The 14,366-nt window shown below is 38.7% G+C and overlaps 1 protein-coding gene across 1 annotated transcript; it reads left to right on the forward strand.

Moving 5' to 3' along the window:
* Positions 1 to 7,949: 7,949 nt before the first annotated feature.
* On the forward strand, positions 7,950 to 8,432 carry LOC145807025 (uncharacterized). Its single transcript, XM_082904925.1, has 2 exons — positions 7,950 to 8,102; positions 8,214 to 8,432. The coding sequence occupies exons 1-2, from the start codon at positions 7,950 to 7,952 to the stop codon at positions 8,430 to 8,432; spliced, it is 372 nt and encodes a 123-aa protein (XP_082761051.1).
* Positions 8,433 to 14,366: the final 5,934 nt, after the last annotated feature.

Genomic DNA, 14,366 nt, shown 5'->3' on the forward strand with positions numbered 1-14,366 from the left:
AGAAATTGCTACCGAAGAGAGGTACAGAGAGCCGGAAAACCGCCATCGAGGAGTGAAATCCGCCGGAAACCCGGAGTTGGAGTGGCGGAGGAGATCCGGAGGTGAGGTAGAAGACGGGGCGAAGAACAAGGTGAAGGACTTTAAAGCAAGCGCAGGAGACTGACAGGAAGACCAAACCGTACACGATCCGAAGTGCCATTAGAGAGAGAATTCAAAATCTGATCGATTTGTAAAAAGCGATTAGAGTGAAGATCGAGATCTGGATTAGATGCATAGCATATATATATATATATGGAGAGAGAGAGAGAGAGAGTAATGGTATGTGATTGGGTTTTGAATTTAGCCAAATCTGATGGTGATTGCGCTGCAATGGGAGGGATGAGCCATGTGTTGATGATGATGTTTGATGAGCCTATGTTGTTTTGGTGATGATGTTTGATGTTGTTTGATGATGATATTGTGAGGTTTGATGTTGTTTTAATGATAATGTTTGATGTTGTTTTGATGATGATGTTGTGATGTTAAAAAAGGACTAAATGGTTTATAAAAAAACATTCAGGACTAAATGTAGTAACATTTTCCAATATAGGACTTATGAGTAATTTTTTCCTAATAATAATTGATGTAGATAATTAAATATATTATTTTAAAAATGAGATATAATTTTTTAAAAAAGTTGAAAACTATTTTGACGAACAGAAACAACTTACCCCCCCTAAAAAAAAGAAAAATGATTAGTAACATTTGGTAACGTTTATATTTTTGATTAATGTTTTCAAAAATTTTAGTTTTGATTAATGAATGTTGATTAATGATTTTACTAAAAATTTATATTTTCATAAGTCCTGTGGGAAGTTTGTTGACACATTTACTCTCAATATTAATTGTTAATATCACAAATAATAGTAAAACTATATGAAAAATTGAATGTTACCATAGATCACATCTATATAAACGTAACGTAACGTGACACCTACATAAACGTAACGTGACACCTATGATCTATGGCAACATTCAATTTCCTATGAATGTTGCCATAGATCATATCTATATAAACGTAACGTAACGTGACACCTACATAAACGTAATGTGACACCTATGATCCATGGTAATATTCAATTTCCTATAAGAAATTAAATGTTGCCATATATCATATTTACATTAAACGTAACGTGACACCAACATAAACTAGCAACATTTTCACATTCAATTTAAAAAAATAAAAACTCATTAAATTTGCGAAACGTAACGTGACACGTTACGTTTATGTAGGTGTCACGTTACATTTATGTATATGTCATGTTACGTATAAGTGTCACGTTACGTTTATATATGTGTCACGTCACGTTACGTTTATGTAAATGTCACGTCACGTTACGTTTATATAGGATCTTGTGGAATACATTCCTATTTACAATAGGATTTGAGACTCTATAAGAAATTGCACAGGACTTAACCTAGCATAAGTGTCTGAAAAATGACTTGTAAATAAGTCTCCCAAAATTTTATAAATTGATTTTTGTGTATTTTTAGAAAAATATAAAGTACAAACGCATTTAGTTTGAACAAATGTTTAAAATTTTTAAAAGCATAAACTAAAAAATATATTTGTTCAGGTCTAAAACATTTATTTTATTTTTTATTATTTATGACAATGAGATTATACACATTATAATTGAGAAAAAAAATTAATTGGAAAAAAAATTAATTGAAAAAAAATTTGTTAGTCAAAATTTTAAATTTATGTTTAAAACTAACGTAAACTCATTTTTTAAGTTTACGTTTTTTTCTTAAATTTATAAATTGAGACAATTATTTATAAATTAAAAAATTTATTAAATAAATTTTTATTATAATTTTTAAATTTTTTATAAATGTAAATTAAAAATTAAAAATGAAATGGTTACCAAATCCTTAATAACGATGGTTTGTTTTTCTTAGAAAAAATTACTCATAAGTCCTATATTGGAAAATGTTACTCCATTTAGTCCTGAATGTTTTTTTATAAACCATTTAGTCCTTTTTTAACATCACAACATCATCATCAAAACAACATCAAACATTATCATTAAAACAACATCAAACCTCACAACATCATCATCAAACAACATCAAACATCATCACCAAAATGGGTTTTCTTTGATAGGAGATTTTGCAGAAAATGTTGGTTAAGTGTGACAACAAAATGGGTTTTCTTTGATAGGAGATTTATGGGTTGTATTATTTTTTTGTATCTCTGTGCTCGCAAGAAAGCTTGATGATGGCGATGATGTTCACAACGTTAGTTTTAATTTTGCTAATGTTTGATGTTCTGAGGATGGATCTTGATGTTTTGTGATCTCTGTTGGGGTTCAATTGTTTCCATGTTTATAGGGTTTTCATGGCCAATAAGAGTTCAATTGGGATTTTACAGAAAATGTTGGTTCAGTGTAACAACCAAATGGGTTTTCTTTGATAGGAGATTTATGGGTTGTATTATTTTTTTGTATCTCTGTGCTCGCAAGAAAGCTTGATGATGTTCACAACGTTAGTTTTAATTTTGCTAATGTTTGATGTTCTGACGTTTGATGATCTGGGTCAGTAATTGAGAGGGTAATGTTTGATGTTTGATGAATAATTTTTGATGTTTGATGAATAATCTTAATGTTTAATGGTTTAGAATCTGTGTTTGATGTTTGATGAATAATTTTAATGTTTAATGGTTCAGAATCTGTGTTTGATGTTTGATGTTTGCTGAATAATCTTAATGTTTAGTGGTTGATATTTGATGAATAATCCTGACGTTGTTAATGTTTATTCTTGGATGAATAATGTTTGATGTTTGAAAAGAAGGAAAATCATAAAAAGGCCTATAGTAAGCTTCTTGGGAAATAGGACCTATTTGTCTAACAAAAAATTTCAGGACTAAATGGATTAACATTTTCAAATTTGGGATTTATTGGTGCTTTACCATATTATTTCTTTCAAGTGTACTAAATAATTTTTTATATTTTTTTATTTGATTTGTTCTATTTATTTTATAATTTTTATTAAAATTTTAATTTTAATAGGTATAGTCTAGTAATTTCGTCATATTTATTTTAAAAAATTAAAAATAATTTTGATTTTAAAATTAAATCATCATTTTTGAAGGGGGATTTTTTTTTAGGGTTTCTGGTATTAAGATTTTATAGCATAAAGGGCATTCAATATTTTCTTAATGTCTAAGGTCTCTCACACATTGATCCAAAGAAATTTCAATTCAGAGAATTTCTCTGGACTTATTTCTCTGGTTTGCACAAATTTCTCCGTTTTGCAAATTTCTCTAGTTTTCTCTGGACTTTCTAGAGAAATTCTCTCCAAACCAAAGAAATTTTTAAAATTTCAAAATTTCTCTGAACTTCCCAAAGAAATTTTCTCCAAACCAAATAAATTTTCTCTATATTTTGAACAAATCAGAGAAAATTAGGCTGTTTAGAAATCAAAAACAATAACAATTTTCTTTGTGTTTTAAACAAATCAGAGAAAATTGGCTTACTTAGAAACCAAAAAAATCACAATTTTCTATGTATTTTGAACAAACTAGAGAAAATTGAGCTACTAAGAAATCAAAAAACAATCAAAATTTTCTTTATGTATTGAACAAATCAAAGAAAATTGGGCTACTTAGAAACCAAAAAAAAAAAATCACAATTTTCCCTATGATTTGAACAAACCAGAGAAAATTGGACTACTTGGAAATCAAAAAAAAATATTCGCAATTTTCTCTGTGTTTTGAACAAACCAGAGAAAATTGGACTACTTAGAAACCAAAAACAATCACAATTTTCTATGTGTTTTGAACAAACCAGAGAAAATTGTGATTGTTTTTCTCTGTGATTGTTTTTCTAAGAAGCATTTTATCACAAAGGTTAGCTTCAAAGCTCACAGCTATATGTCTTACCGCTCTAAGAAGAGTTGTGTCAAATCAAATATCACAGTTATGTACTTTGGAGTTCTAAGAAGTATTTTGTCAAATAGTTTAACTTCATACTATATATATAGATGTTTGTATGTGTATGAGTTGTGTGAGATAGAGAAAGAGAGAGAGACCTTGTTCCAAGACCGGTAGAGGACTGTGGAGAAGTATTTTATGAATGACAGCACATGGCTAAGGCAACACCGAAGTGTCTGAGGTGCCACGTGGCCTACTCACGTTGCCGAGATGATCTCGGTTAACCGAGGTTATCTGCGGAGATACTGGAATCCAAGATAAGCAGATAAGGGACCAGAGTCCTAGAATAGGGGAGGATCTCAGCTTAGATAAGGATAAGGCTCAAGGAGAGTTTATCCCTATCTAGCTGAAGGTCCAGGATGAGCATTGAGCTTGAGTCCATTGGACTGAGGCTTCTAAAGGGACCAAGTTACTACTAGTTATAGAAGCAAAACACCATCGTGGGTCTGAAATAAGTTCTTTTTTGTCAGTGTAAGTACAATTTCTTATCTTTGAGAGATATTGATTACTGACTTGATCGTCGAAGTGCCCCCGAGTGGACGAACCACCGCCGGATTCTCATCTTCTTGTGCAGATTGTTGGGCTTAATCTATTTTGCCGGTGCTCTCCAACTGAGTTCGCAGTTTAGTTGTGTGGTCAAAAATCAAAACCCACAATTTGGCACCATTTGTGGGAACTTAAAGAGAATAGATGACCAACAACGGGCAGGAAGAAAATATTGGGGACAACATCCACAGTAGGAGTGGTAAGCATGTGGATCCCAACGTCGGGGAAGAAAACCGCAATGATAGAGCACAGGATACGAATCCTAGGAAGAAAGACGTCAGCAAAGAGGGTAACGCCTCGAAGAAAGCTGGCCACAATGAGTATTATAACGAAAGCAACCTCCGGCTATGGAAGGATAGATGCCTAAGGAGGGACGGCGAGATGGAAATGATGGGGTTGTCAACTTCATGATGCAGAACAACGTGATGCAACCATCTTTCCTATTGCAGGACACACCGGTACCAACAGCAAAGACTGACGCCCAGAAAGGGGTGCAGAAAACAATCCCAATAGTCCCGCAACATGGCAAGGAAAAGGAGCGCTCACATCGGCTTTCATGGGATGTCGGGCGAGTAGAATTAGTGAGAGATGATTCGCAGAAGACGTCGTACCAAGGGAACTTATGTCAGAGAACCTCGATATGTCCCAGGAAAGGGCCTGTGTTTTGATACAGTGAATGAAGAGAAATACAAGAGGACACACAATGATAGCCGAGCTCCCGGTTGAACGAATGAGGATCTAAAAGACTACCTCTAAAGGAAGCGACTCAACGCCGAGGTCACATCCCCCATCAAGCCGAGAACGCTGTTCTCAGTGGAGTTGGATAGATTTGAGGTCCCAAAAAGGTTCCATATGCTGAGGTTTCAGATTTATAACGGTAAATCTGATCTGAACTTTCATATCGGCTTATATTTGCTTTGTCTAGCGGGAACGAGCAGTTATTGTGCAAGGTGTTTCCCTCATCCTTTGAGAAAATCACATCGGATTGGTTCCACAAGTTGCCGAAAGGAACTGTGAAGAGTTAGGAACGCCTGACCGAGATATTTGTGGCCAGATTTGTAACAAACAAGTTGCAGCCACTAAGGGTGGACTCCCTACTGGCTTTGAACATTAGTGAGGGTAAAAGCCTCAGAGCTTACGCCAAGAGATATTACAAGGTGTTCAACCGAATTATTGCTTACAACCAGGAGCTGACGGTCGTATCTTTTAAGAATGGCCTGGATGATGAATGCCCTCTTCATGAATGCCCTCTTCAGAAATCGCTAGCAAAAACTCTACCAAAAAGTATGAAGGAGCTCATAGCACGAATCGAGAAGTATGCCAGAGCAGAAGAAGACATGCAGGGGATAAAGGCGCCAAAGCAAGAGAAGATAAACGGCTTGCCGAAGCGAGACCGAGGTAATACTGGTTTTAATAGACAGAAAACAAGGTTGAGGGTTGCACAGGCAGTCACCACTGTATTCAAGATCCTGGTATACCAAGTTCTGGAAAGGATCAATTAGTAGATGCCACATCAGGACATGAAAGGATGAGTTTCCTATACGCATACAGGGGTTACTACCATATAGCAATGTATGCCCTAGATGAAGAGAAGACGACATTCATCACCCCGAAGGGACTCTATTGTTACAAAGTGATACTTTTTAGGTTAAAGAATGCAGAAATAACCTACCACCGGTTAATGATCAAGATGTTTTAGCATCTAATTGGGAAGAGAGTAGAAGTCTACATTGATGACATGGTCGTGAAGACCAAAGAACCTAGGAATCATCTGGCCGACTTGAAGGCAATCTTTGACATCCTAAGAACATAACGGCTTCGACTCAATGCTTCAAAATGTGCATTTGGAGTCGGGTCCAGTAAGTTCCTGGAATACTTGGTCACCATGAGGGGCATTGAGGCAAGCCCAAATCAGATCAAGGTCGTCCTTGACTTAAAGAGCCTGGCGTCAGCCAAGTAGGTCCAGATTTGATCGGCAAGGCAGCAACCTTGAACAGGTTTATCAGCCGAAGTTCTGATAAGTGTAAACCATTTTTTGTTTGTTAAAAAAGGCCACAGATTTTTTGTGGACAGAATAGTGCGTAGTCGCATTAGCCGACTTGAAAAGGTACCTGACAACAGCTCTTGTTCTGTCAAGTCCAATACCTAGAGAAGAGTTGTTCCTATACTTGGCAGTTTCAGATCACGCAGTGAGTGCAGTGGTAATCCAAGAAGAGGAGGGAGAACAAAATGTGGTATACTATGTGAATAAAACCCTAACAAGTGCAGAAACCAAGTACCCGCCCTTGGAGAAGTTAACACTAGCCCTGGTGATGACTTCTAAAAAGTTGAATCACTACTTCCATGCCTACAAGATTGTGGTGCTGACTGAGCATCCCTTGAAATCCCTGTTGCAGCATGGAGATCTGACAGGTAAAGTAGCCAGATGGGCAGTGATGCTGGGCCAATATGACTTGGAATCCAGGCCTAGAACAGCAATCAAGGGCCAGGTTCTGGTTGACTTTGTGGCCGAGTTCACCCCTAGTGCCATCCCACGTCGGGTTCCAGTGAGCCACGGCTTAGGATGTCCAGGGAAACCACAAGAAACCCAACTAAGGCCAAAGGATCCTACGCTAGCAAAACAGAAAAAAGTAGAGCAACCAAAACCTTGTGACATCTACATCGGTGACTCCTTCCTATTTTTTGTTAACAGAAGCTCAAATCGGCAGGAAGCGGAGGCAGGAGTGGTTTTGGTATCGCTAGATGGGCGAATGATAGAGCAATCAATCCGTTTGGGATTCAAGGCCTCAAACAACAAAATAGAATACGGGATACTGATTACTGGACTAAAGCTAGCAACAGCAATGGAACCCGATGAGGTGATAGTCTTCTATGACTCCCAGCTTATTGTAAATCAAGCAACGGACGAGTATACAGCCCAAGATGAAAGGATGATTGCCTACGTAAAGGAGGTTGTTAGGCTACTGGCACTGTTTCAAGATTGTCGTCTACAGCAAGTTAGCCGAGATGACAATAGTCATGTCGACGCCTTGGCTAACCTAGCTAGCGCTATGAAATCAGGGGAGGCTAGGACAATAATAGTGGATTATCTGTCACGTCCAAGTATAGAGCCTCTGATAATGGAGTACGAAGCAATATGTATAGAATTGGGTCCTAACTAGATGGACGCCATAGTTGTGTTCCTCAAAGAGGGTAGGCTGTCACATGACTGAAAAGAGGCACATAAAACCAGGTTGAAGTCGACCAGGTTCTGTCTCTCAATAGAAGGCCATTTATACAAAAGATCATTCACTGGACCTCTACTTCGGTGCGTTCATCTCTCTTAGGTAGAGGACTTTTTGTATGAAATCCATGAAGGAGTTTGTGGAAGTCATGCAGGGGCAAGTCACTTGCCCATAGAGCTATCTCTCAGGGATACTGGTGACCATACATGCAAAAGGATGCTGAAGCCTATGTTAGGAAGTGTGAGAAATGTCGAAGGTTTGCACATTTGATACATCAGCCAGCAGTAGATCTAAACCCAGTGTCCAGTCCTTGGTCGTTTGCCCAGTGGGGCATGGATCTTGTGGGACCACTGCCCCAGGCAATTAGATAGAGAAAGTTCTTGCTAGTAGCCACAAACTACTTTACAAAGTGGGTAGAAGCTGAACCTCTTACGAAGATTCGAGATATTGATGTGAAAAACTTCATCTAGAAGAACATAATAACCAAGATCGGGATCCTAAAGGCCATTACAGCAAACAATGGCACTCAGTTTGACAATAAGTTGATTAAGAGCTTTTGTGCAAAATACAAGATTAAGAACTGTTATTCTACTCCTAGTTTCTTCCAGAGTAATGGTCAAGAAGAAGTATCCAACAAGACCATCTTGGACGAGATCAAAAGGAGGCTAGAAGTAGCCAAGGACAAGTAGATGGAGGAATTACACAATGTGCTGTGGGCATATCGGACTACGCTGAGAAAATCAACTGGGGAGTCCCTTTTTGCCATGGCATATGGCACTGAAGCAGTCATCCCACTAGAGGTCGACATCCCCAGAATCAGAACCCATGGAGTGGAGAATAGGACCAACGAGGCATTCTTGGCCCGAAATCTGGACCTGTTGGAAGAAAGAAGGGAGAGAGCAGCAATTCGACTGGAAGCATACCAGTAGCAGCTTGCTAGGGCTTACAACAAGATTAACCCAAGGGAGTTCAAGGTTTGGGATCTCGTCCTTAGAAAAGTCTTTGGTAATAAGAAGGATCCCAGGGAGGGCAAGCTTGGCCCAAACTAGAAAGGACCTCACAGAATCATCTCAGTTGCCGGCAATGGGGCATATACGCAAGGAGTTGCCAAGACTCTGGAACACTTGCAACTTGAAGTTTTTCTATCATTAATTTTGTTTTTTAAGATTTATGTAATTAGCCAAAATTTTAATAAAATGTTAGCTTGATGTTGTTTTCGTATAATATTGACACTTGTGCGATAGGACTGAAGTAGTCTTATGATGATATTTCCGAATGAAACATGACGAATAACTTAGACTTATCATATGGTAGAGTTGAATTATACTTACCATATGATAGAGTTGAACTAAGTTGGCGATGTTTCCGAATGAAACATGACAAATAACTTATACTTTTCATATGGTAAAGTTGAACTAAAACTTGCCATATGGTAGAATTAAACTAAGTTGGCAATGTTTCTAAATGAAACATGACGAATAACTTAGACTTATCATATGATAGAGTTGAATTATACTTGCTATATGATAAAGTTGAACTAAGTTGGTGATGTATCCGAATGAAACATGACGAATAACTTAGACTTGCCATGACAGCAGAGTTGAACTAAGTTTGATTTAGTTAGATTAACAAAAAAACCGAGGTGGAAAACCTCGACTAATCTTTGTTTGAATCAGGCCTCGGTAAAAAATTGGAGTTACATGCTTAATGTGAACATAAGTGGTACTTAGGTTCACATTAGGGGGCATAAAACAGGAATAGGTTTGACACTTGTTGAAATTTTTCAAAAATTTACAAGTTGAAGTCAACTGAGGTATCCAAATAAGGGACACTCGAATTGTTTGTTACCCGAGATCACCAACCAGATTGTCAAACCTAGAAGGGCTGGAAGGATGAAATCTTGATAAAAGACAGCAAGTACAAGTAAGGAAACAATACTTGTTGATTATTCAAAGAATGTTTTTGAAGTGCCTCGTTGGCCAAGATCACAGCAAAAGGTGAACTCCGAGGTAAGTAGGTCCGAGATGACCAACTAAGGCTGCACCCGAGATGAAATGGGTCCGAGGTGATACATGCGGATGTGTTCCAACCCGAAATGATTACACAGTTAAGATATACTTGGAAAAATTGCAAAAATATTCTAAGTGTGGAAACATACAAGATACAGAAGCAATGAAGTAAGCATACACACAGAGAAACATTCAACACTTAGAGAAAAAAAAGCATATATTCATAAAAGAAACTTGTTCAAACTACAAAGGAGATGGCACATCGGCCAAATTAAAACTTTCATTGTTCAAATCTTCAAAAAGTTACAACTGTTCAAGAAAAAAGTAAAAGTAAAGAAAAAATCCTAAGTACTGGAAACATTGGCGTTAACTTCGGATTGCTCAACCTCAGCTATTGGTTTTGTGTCGGCCTCGGTTGGCAGAGCTCCCTCCTTCTTGGCCGTTATCTCGGCATCAATTTTAAGAAGGGTCTGTTCCAAACTCTTTTCGACAGAAGCAATCTCGGGCTCAAATGCGATTTTTTCAGTAGAGATATTTTTGGGGACCTCATTCTCCTCTTCATCTTGAGTCAAGTCCAGAACTTACTCATTCAGAGTTGGGGACTTGGCCCCAGCAGATTCTTCAGCATTGTCTTCGGCCTCGGCTTGTTCTTTCCCCTCAGTTTCATCTTCTGATTAGCTTGGAGTAAATGAGAATAGTATGACAAGTCGGCTAGCGTCGCAAAGAGGCAAGTCGTCAGGAATTAATAGCTCCTTCAAAGCGGCCATCCAACCAAAGATGTATCCCTTGTTGCACACCTAGTTGACCTGTTTCTTATAGGCATCACGGACATCAGTCGTCCCTTCTATATAGGCCTTCTTATCGGCGGCTTTGATGTCGGCCTCTTTTATGGCGAGCGCTGTCAGAATTTTGGTCTGGGCCTCGGCAACCTTCCCCAAGGTTTCTTTCAATTCAGCCTTAGCAACCTCGGCAACGTTTTTGGTTGCTTCAACCCGATCCTCGGCCTTGTTTCGGGCTGCCTAGGCAACCTTGGCCTGGTCCAACAGACCTCGAATGCGAACCTCAGCCTGATTTAGCAAGGTAAGGAGCTTGGTAGCCTTCTTAGTCTTCTTGGTCAACTCCTTCTTAAACTCATCGATTTTGACCGCGAATGAGTGGCCCTGCTGAATAGCCTACAAGAAAGAAAACAAAAAACTTTGGTTAAGTCCAAATAAAAAATAAGTTAGAAATTAAACGAAAAGAAACAAAGTATACAAGCTTACCAGAACACAATGATGTATCATTAGCGCATAGTTCTCATACTCAGTTAGCTCGGCCATATAGTTGAGGTCCGCTGGTAGTTAAATAACTGTAGAAAGAGTGGCACCAACTTCCACATTGTCAAGGGCACTGTCCCTGGCTAGTAAAGGTTGGTTTCCGATCCTGACGACTGAAACCCAAGGCTCATCAGCATGGAAAGCACCAGGGTGAGTTAAATCTTCGGACCTCAGCCTTTTTGTGGTTTGTTTAATGGCTTGGCCTCGACAGGCCTCTTCTCGGTCACAAAAGTAGTCTTCTCTATTTCAGCCAACTTAGAAATTGGCACTGTGTCATCAGACTCGACCTCTGTAGCAGTGGCCTTTACTTTAGCCCTTTTTACCTTCTTGGCTTTTTATTTTGACTGGGATTGAGATGGTGAAAAAGAATGGACCGACACCGCTCTAGGGATATCGGTGAGAAGATCGTCTAGAACAATTTTTGCATGGCCCATTTCATCGGCAATAGCTGCAACAGTGACTCTGGGGCTGAAATGAATTGTCGGCAGGGAAATTGGAGGGTTTAATAGGTCTATAGCCGGGAAAACAGGACTTCGGCGTCTACGGCTACGAGTTCTGCCTGTAGGGGTGTTAGTAGGAGCTCGGTTTCAACGTTGGCGCTGGGCTGGAGGAATTAACTGGAGGACAGAAATTGATGGCTGCTCTACTGGATCGGATGTGGAGGCCTGGTCTGGCTTTGGTGACGAAGTGATTGGCGGAGTTGTAGCGAATAAAGGAGACTTACTTTTGTGAGGAATGTCGGGCAGGGGACTTCGGTACATCGGGATGTAGTTGAAAAGGAGTGGAGCCTTGCGAAGTTCAATGGGTAGGGCAATAAGTCGAACCAAGTCCTTTCTTGGTATATAAGACCGACAGAAGTTTTTCTCTGGCTGAGAGAGAACTGCAAAGACAAGAAGAAAACATCCGAACAGATAAACAGTAAAAATGCTAAGTAAGGCAGTAAAAAAGGGGACTTTAGGGGAGAACTAAGTCCTTACCCTTGTCGTTCCTAAAAACTTCATGGCACAAGGGAAAAATGTAGAGCTCATCATTTGGCTCAAACTCCCAATTGCCCAAGACAATCACGTAGTCCTCTGCTGTGCCTTTATTGGAGTCTAGAATGTCGGCTATCAATTTGTATTGTGTGGATCTCGGCTTGAGGTAGTACATATAGCCGGTGTTGGTCTTGAGGCCACACATAGTGTAGCAGTACTGGATGTCGAATAGGGTAATTCTAGTATTCTGCCAGTGTGCCAACTCGGCAATGTCGTTGATGATCCTAAAGGAGTTTACGGTTTGTTGCATGAGATTGAGCTTGTAGTAATGGAGGCCTTCCCTAAAGAGGATGTCTAGGGAAAACCTGACTTCGCCCTCAATGATAGAAACTACTAGAAATGGAATGTAGTCCTGACCAGACATAATTAAGTCCTCCTCCCCAGTCAATGTAACAACCCTGACCCATGATTAACGTTAATCCATACTTAAGTGTGCCTAACAAGTAATTAAGAAGAAATCCTGAGTTAATTACTTGTGCATTGCATTATTTGTGTTTATATCTGTTAAACGTAGAAATATCTATTCATGTTTCCGTTTTGGTTTGTGAATTGAAGGCCTTATCGACATCCGATTCAGAAATTAACTTGATATATGTGTTATTTGAGATTTATAGAAATTTGTAGTAGGTTTAATTGAAATTCAATTCGAAACGATTTAAATAGATTAATTTGATGCCCATGTGATTAGACTTAATTAGCTATCATTAGACAAGCCTATATAAGGCACCTTTTTGCCTCAACTCACCCATTTTTCCTTTATTCAACACACTCTTGAGCCTATACACACACACAAACGTGAGAGAGGGAGAACAATGAGGAGATTGAGCTCACTCAAGAGACTTGCTAAGAAGAGATAGAATTGAACCTAGAGATTCAAGAATTAAGTCTCTAGCCCTTAATTTTGGGAAGTCTAGGTAGGGGTTCAACCTTGATATTGTCTAAATATGATGTGTAGGACTTGAACTCAAAGGAATTAGGAAGGTTGATACAAGATTTGAGTTAAACTTGAAGAACTGTAACCTAAATCATGCATGCATGCATGTTTCATAGTATTTTGAAGTTGTTTTCAAAGATTTTGCCTCATGCATGTTGTAATTCTAGCATGGTTTGAAGGATTCACAACATTTCTCACCATTGGACCTCCTTTGATCTTGTTTTGGGAGGTTGAAGTTTATAACAACTCATGCATGTTATGTTTCAACGCTTTGAGTTTCAATGTTGTACCATTCACATGTTCCTAAACCTTGATTTTGCGAAACGATTCTAAATTCACTAAGTTTTCCAAGTTTACATAAGTTGTCTTAAGTTTTCCACCCAAAAAACATGAATTTCATCATTGGATTCAAGTTTGCAGCTTGGGAATGCAATCTGGAAATTCTAGATTTTGCACTTCCACTCAAGCGGAATACCTCGCGCTCGAGCGGCCACCTTTGTTTTTGCATCTTTGTTTAAACAACCAGAAGTTCGCTCGAGCGTGAAATACATACCCCCAGAAGTTTCATGTTTTGCAGACTGCTTGAGCGGCAAAAGTTGCGCTTGAGCGGGGAGTTGAGTCTCACACTCGAGCGACCGTCGAGCGTTCGTCGAGCGTGAAAATCACATAACCAATACTTTTTCAAAGTTTGCAGATCGCTCGAGCGTGGAAGGTTGAGCTCGAGTGGCCCCTCACATGTTTGCTAGTCTGCTCGAGTGCGGAAAGCTACGCTCAAGTGGGGACTCTATTTTTAGAAATTTCACCAAGTGTTTTCCAACGCATTTTGGCATCCTCATTACATCTTAAGCATTCCTAAGTCATGTTTAAAACACCTCAAGAGATTTAAATTGCCTACTCGATTCGACTATTGGAGTCATCTGTTATTTGTGAGTAATAACTCTGTAAAGTTATGTTTAATTTTAATTATTTTTCTGATGATATGAAATGATCAGTTTTCTGAAATGTTATGTTTGAATGAATGAATGGTTGTCTAAGTTTCGGAAATGTATTTGTGGCATCGTTAGCATCAGATGATATGTGTCCCTTTTATGGGTCATCGAAATATCTTTATGGTTGTCCCATCATAGGTCATCAGAATGCCTTTATGGTCGTCCCTTTATGGGTCATCGAAAACGTCTCTGTGCACATGAGTCATTGGAATGCCTTCAAGGCCGTCCCTTTATGGGTCATCGGATTTGTTAGTGCTAATGGATGTACCACGTATGATCATATGCAAAATCTGAATATGAAAATAAATATGAACATATATGTGAATCTATTTTTGATTTGG

Source organism: Camellia sinensis, chromosome 14 (genome assembly GCF_055761805.1).
Source record: "Camellia sinensis isolate YWXY chromosome 14, ASM5576180v1, whole genome shotgun sequence".
Classification (NCBI taxonomy): domain Eukaryota; kingdom Viridiplantae; phylum Streptophyta; class Magnoliopsida; order Ericales; family Theaceae; genus Camellia; species Camellia sinensis.

Coding starts and splice junctions, on each gene's coding strand:
- LOC145807025 (XM_082904925.1), top strand. CDS start 7,950: ATGCAAAAGGATGCTGAAGCCTATGTTAGGAAGTGTGAGAAATGTCGA. Junction 8,103..8,213: donor TTGTGGGACCACTGCCCCAG/GCAATTAGATAG, acceptor AACTTCATCTAG/AAGAACATAATAACCAAGAT.